This window comes from Girardinichthys multiradiatus, chromosome 23 (assembly GCF_021462225.1).
Source record: "Girardinichthys multiradiatus isolate DD_20200921_A chromosome 23, DD_fGirMul_XY1, whole genome shotgun sequence".
Lineage (NCBI taxonomy): Eukaryota > Metazoa > Chordata > Actinopteri > Cyprinodontiformes > Goodeidae > Girardinichthys > Girardinichthys multiradiatus.
This window is the reverse complement of record NC_061815.1, coordinates 23,951,809-23,957,831: the sequence shown is the minus strand read 5'-3', so window position 1 is coordinate 23,957,831 and position 6,023 is coordinate 23,951,809. Positions and strand designations below refer to the sequence as shown.

Sequence of the window (6,023 nt, the reverse complement as noted above, 5' to 3'; positions counted from 1 at the left end):
CCAGTACCATGGTGGCATTTTATTCCAGTTTCCTCATTGTCTTTATTGTTGTTATTCTTGTTTTGGTTGTTTGGTGTTTTTCCTTTTATGAATGTAATGTAAAGTACTTTGGTTTCCTGGTTGGTGGTTTTTAAAGGTCTAAATAAATAAATAAAACAAAATAAAATGAAATGAAAATAAAACATTATTTAGTCAAACCAAAATAACTACCCTCTGACGACATCATATAAGGCATAAGGCAACTAGTCAGAGTTGTTTTGAGAACATTGGTTTAATGTTTTCATTTCTTTCCATCTTTATTCATGTTTTTTTAATCAAATTCGTACTTAAACAGTGTTACATATTGTCCAAGTAAAGCTGATCACCCTGATGACTTTGTCTCTTGTGATGTCATTGAAATACACCCAAAGAAGAATTAAAAGTTTTTGGTTTTTTTGCTGTAAACCACCCGATTATGGCTTTGTGTTTATCAACTCATTGGCATTAAAGGAGTCATATTTATTTACATTCTGGCCTTTTGTAGTTGCTTAAGTTTGTTTAAATTTTAGGGATTTTTAACAAAAAGAACCTGCTTTTTTATGTCACCTCTTTTTGGTTACACTGAAACCTTGTGGTTTCTAAAGCTTTTGGTACAAGACAGAACGGCTTAAAATAGAGAAGAAAACAGAAGCTAGGATCAAATTTGAGTTTTGTGACTTGCAAAAGTGAAAGAGGACCTAAAACTAAAATCAAACATTTTCGCAATACCCATGTGGTGTGTGATTTGATTGTATCAAATCTGTGTTTGATAAGAAGCAAAATATCAAACAACAGTTAGGAAATTGAAACATTACTCCATCAGATAACAGACCAGAATATTCACACATGTAAAGCAAATGACAAGATAAAATACCACACAATTGAAGTGGAAACAACTAAACACCTGCCTTGGTTTTTTGTTTTTGTCTTTCCGGGCGTGCAAGCAATTGATTTAGCGCTGCAGTTGCTAAATGTGTTAACCACTGCTGCTTGCTTGAATATGAGAAAAAAAATGTGTTGCGAAGATCACAGCCCACACTTTAGTCTGCATAAGTAGAGACTGTCCACATGTCTGAACTAAAATCATTTTACAAGATATGAACTCAATATCTCACCTTTATAAAACAAGAAATTTGACATTATTTTCCTGATTGAATTGCAAGAAATATAAAGACGTAAAATAATGTTTAGTTTGACTGTTTTATGAATTTAGATTCTGATTTAGTAAACTGAATGAAATAAAAAGAGACAAATGTTGCTTTCCAGTTGTATGGAAGGTATCTTTATTTTCCCTGTACAATGAATAAATTCTGTTTTAACTGAATTGAACTGTTTACATCATAAAAATCTTTGATTTATTATACACTGCTCAAAAAAATAAAGGGAACACTCAAATAACACATCCTAGATCTGAATGAATGAAATATTCTCATTGAATACTTTGTTCTGTACAAAGTTGAATGTGCTGACAACAAAATCACACAAAAATCATCAATAGAAATCAAATTTATTAACCAATGAAGGCCTGGATTTGGAGTCACACACAAAATTAAAGTGGAAAAACAAATTACAGGCTGATCCAACTTTGATGTAATGTCCTTAAAACAAGTCAAACTGAGGCTCAGTATTGTGTGTGGCCTCCATGTGTCTGTATGACCTCCCTACAACGTCTGGGCATGCTCCTGATGAGACGGTGGATGGTCTCATGAGGGATCTCCTCCCAGACCTGGACTAAAGCATCCACCAACTCCTGGACAGTCTGTGGTGCAACGTGACGTTGGTGGATGGAGCCAGACATGATGTCCCAGATGTGCTCAATCGGATTCAGGTCTGGGGAACGGGCGGGTCAGTCCATAGCTTCAATGTCTTCATCTTGCAGGAACTGCTGACACACTCCAGCCACATGAGGTCTAGCATTGTCCTGCATTAGGAGGAACCCAGGGCCAACCGCACCAGCATATGGTCTCACAAGGGGTCTGAGGATCTCATCTCGGTACCTAATGGCAGTCTGTCAAAGCACCACCAACAATCAAAAGTAACCAAAACATCAGCCAGAAAGCATAGGTACTGAGAAGTGGTCTGTGGTCCCCACCTGCAGAACCACTCCTTTATTGAGTGAGTCTTGCTAATCACCAAAGATTTCCCCCTGTTGTCTTTTCCATTTGAACAACAACATGTGAAACTGATTGTCAATCAGTGTTGCTTCCTAAGTGGACAGTTTGATTTCACAGAAGTTTCATTTACTTGGAGTTATATTGTGTTGTTTAAGTGTTCCCTTTATTTTTTTGAGCAATGTATATTTTAAAGATTAGCTTTTATGTAATAGCTTTACTAAGTTATTTTTTTAGTTATTGTTCAGTTATTATACTAATGCTTTTAATTATTTTTGTCTTTATTAGCCAAATTCTGTCCAATTTAAAAAAAAATAAAACAGAGCATCCCACTACAGGGGTAGTAGGTTGAGTGGAAGTTTTTTTTTTTCCTTGTGGGTTTTAGGGTTTCACTTTCCAGTCAGAAAAATTTCCCCTTTGTCACAGGAAAGATGAGGTAAGCAGCTCAAGACAGTATTAAAGAGGACCCCCTCAGCCTCTACCCCTCACAGCACTTTACTCAACAAACCTGCTGCTTCGTCATCTTATCCACGCTTTCAGCACCAGCTTTATCTCGACCAAAGAGGAAACCAAAGATGTCCGGCATCATGAAGGTGTTGCTGCTCCTGGCCGTTGCAATCTGCATCTCTAAAGCTCAGCGTAAGTTTCTAAACTTTTTTCACAAGTATTTTGAACTTCAAATACGTCTTAATATGAGCTGAGATTCGTGCAGTTGAGTATTTTATTTTTGTCTCTCGTTATAGTGAATGAACCAGGACAGAGCTGTCTTTGTCAGCGTGTCAGAAACGGCATCTCCACAAGGTCTGACATAAAGGACATCCAGATTTACCCAGCGACTATTTTCTGTGACAAAGTGGAGATTGTGTAAGTTGTGCATTTTGACTTAAAATAGCTGAATTCTTTGTTAGAAAATCATAATTAAATCACGTAAATCCGCTGTAGTGCAAATAAAGCATCATAATGAGGAAAAAACTGCTGTTTATTACTAAAACAATTCCTTAACAAAGACCACTAATTTGATTATCACATGTAATTGATCTATGCGCATACCTTAATTAAGTGTTGAATGTGTTTTCATCAGCTCAGTTTTATGTTAATCCCTATATTCCTATTCCCACAGTGTGACCAGTGGAAGAGGTTTCCGCTACTGTCTGAACCCTGAACTGCAGGCTGTGAAAAGGATGCTTACCAGAATCATGTGAGTATTACATGAATCTGTGCATCTTGTACACTTCACCCACCATCCAGTCACTCAGGTTTCAGTGTGGATTACACACCAATCTAAACAAACTCCTGTTTGCTTTGTTGTCATCTCTAGGAAGACAAAGACCACCTTCAAACCCAACAGCACCACCTCAGGCAATAGTCCCACAGCTCAGATGTGATTGAACCAGAACCTCGCCTCACCTCTAACCCCAAACGCACCTTCAAGAAAGGCTGCAAAAGCTTAAACATGTTAAACTTTATAAATGTGTTTTATTTATGCAGATGTGTGCATGCAGCACATCAGTAACAAATGTTATTTTTTGGTAATCTATATTTGTTTTTAGTAAAACCTTTATTCTAATTATTTTTATTTTGTTATCTTGTATGTTTATTTTTTTAATAAAAAAAACAAGAAATCAAAGTAGTTATTGGTCCTTGATTTTTGTCTGAAACCTGAAAGTTTGTGTCCTGCAACAACTGCACCACCATGTGGTTTAAGGCTGCAACTACAAGATAGTTGCACTGTGTTACATCACTTGCCGTGTCAGGTGCTTTCAAGCATGCCGAGAATGTCTTTCGGTAAATATTAGAAACTGCTTTCCAGGGTAGCCTCCATGCACGGCTGACACTGGAGCTGCGTGTAGACAGAGGGTCAATGACCAGCCAATGAAACGTGTTCCTGCTCAGCTCTCTAAGAGGGGTGGCACTGCTTCATTCACTCCCATTTGCTGTTGCCCTTCACGTCCACAGACAAACACACAATACTTAACCTTGTATTTTACAATAACTGCAGCATAAAAACAATTTTTTAAGTAATTTAGTTTTAATTCAGCTATACTGCACTACAAACATTGTTCACGAATTCAGATCCTCTCCTAAAGAAACTGAAAGATTGTTTTCAGTAAATTCAACGCAAATCATGAAAGTGCCTGTATCATTTTGTTTTGTTTTTTGTTTTTTTTTAAAACAGTGATTTCCAATATATTGTAAAAACAGCATTTAATATTGCAGCTCACTCCATCCAATAAACTTGTCATAACCCCAAATTTCAAAGTATTTTACTGGGTTTTAACATGATACACCATTACAAATTGGTATGTATTTACAAAGTAGGACGACACAGATAACATTGTTTCTTAACTTTATTACTATAGACCTGTTGCCCTGACATCCCACATCATGAAGGTTCTAGTATTACGAATCAGAAACAGGTGGACCCAAGATTCAGCCAGACACAGTACTGAAAGTGTAAAAGGTTTATTCAGCCACAGGAAAATGTCACTCAGGTAAAACTCCTCACAGCTTCCAGGAATCACTGGGGCAGAAAGAGATTAGTGACTTGTAGTCTCTCCAGATTTTGCAGGGATCAGAAAAGACCCTAACCTGCTTTTGTCTTGAGTGGAACTTGAAACCCAGAGGGGTTTGAAACCTCAGTGGGCGGCAGGCGGTGATCTCCACAGCACAGGTAAGAAGTGACTCCAGGCTGAATGATCCAAGGGCTAGGCTGGCTCAATAATCCAAGGACAGAAACAGGGTCAACGATCGGAACAAGAGGTGTCAGGCAAGGGGCAGGCAGAGGCATTAACCAGATGCAGGAAACAAGGTCGACAACCAAAATCCAAATAGTCCGACAGGGAGCAGGCAGAGAGGCATAAATCCAAAAGGCAAGGCAAGGTCAAGAACAATGATCAGACAGGAAGGAACGCTGGATATCTACTCACACGAATGGCTTTCAAACATCTGGCACCGTCTGTTTGTCAGAGTCAGTATATATCAGGGAAGACACAGGTGTATGGCATGCCACAGATTGCACTACACTGCAGCAGCCACCAGGTGCATCTAATCTGCTGATTACAGCCAGGAAGACAGGGTAGAGCAGACGTGCCAGAATCATAACACCTAGAGAGACTCCTGTTGGCTCACCTGAGTAAGAAAACAAGCAACTATCAATTTGCTTATCGCTGTGGAGTTGGAGTTGAAAATGCCATCATACACCTGCTTCAACAAACCCACTGTCATCTGGACAAAGCCAGTAGCACTGTGAGGATCATGTTCTTTAATTTCTCCAGTGCATTTAATACAATTCAACCTGATTTACTTTGTCAGAAATTCCAGAAGACTCAGGTGGAGGCCTCAACAATTATGTTTGTTTTAGAGATGAAATGCTCATGGTGATAAGCAGTATTAGTTTGCACCACGCATACCACTTTGCATGTTGGCCAAAAATAAATTTTGGTCTAATCTGACAAGAGCACCATCTTCCACATATGCTGTATACTGTTTGCATATCTGGCTTGAGACGAACTTCAAACTGTACTTTTGTTTTTTCTGTAAACAAAAGGCTTTGTTCTTGCTTAAAAGAGTAGATTGGTGGGGTGCAAGATTAATAGTCCTGACCTGTTGATTTCTGTAGCTCTGCCAGAGTTATTATGGGGCTCTTCCTTATTTTTTTTATTAATGCTGTTTGGTTTGTCTCTGAAGTTGGAGCTCAAAGCTGGGAATTACATCACATCCAAATTGAGAACATTCCAGTAACCAGAGGAATGTGTTAATTGTTTTAGTGCAAAGTACTATTACCAATATAAGTCAGTATCATTGTATTTCTTTTCATTTTACATTTTAAAGGAAGATGTTTCCAATTAGACATTTTAGAGTACTTTCTGTGCAACTGGTTTAAACATGAACTAG

General features: G+C 38.1%; 1 protein-coding gene across 1 annotated transcript; it reads left to right on the top strand.

The window, feature by feature from the left end:
* The first annotated feature begins 2,601 nt into the window (after positions 1-2,601).
* LOC124859844 (C-X-C motif chemokine 10-like) lies at positions 2,602-3,756 on the top strand. Its single transcript, XM_047352693.1, has 4 exons — positions 2,602-2,768; positions 2,873-2,993; positions 3,250-3,327; positions 3,448-3,756. The coding sequence occupies exons 1-4, from the start codon at positions 2,705-2,707 to the stop codon at positions 3,512-3,514; spliced, it is 330 nt and encodes a 109-aa protein (XP_047208649.1). The 5' UTR covers positions 2,602-2,704; the 3' UTR covers positions 3,515-3,756.
* The last annotated feature ends 2,267 nt before the right edge of the window (positions 3,757-6,023 follow it).

Bases quoted from the DNA above. Each gene is read 5' to 3' on its own strand.
- LOC124859844 (XM_047352693.1), top strand. From the start codon at position 2,705: ATGTCCGGCATCATGAAGGTGTTGCTGCTCCTGGCCGTTGCAATCTGC. The intron at 2,769-2,872 runs GTAAGTTTCTAA...CTCTCGTTATAG, and splicing joins CTGCATCTCTAAAGCTCAGC to TGAATGAACCAGGACAGAGC. The intron at 2,994-3,249 runs GTAAGTTGTGCA...CTATTCCCACAG, and splicing joins TGTGACAAAGTGGAGATTGT to TGTGACCAGTGGAAGAGGTT.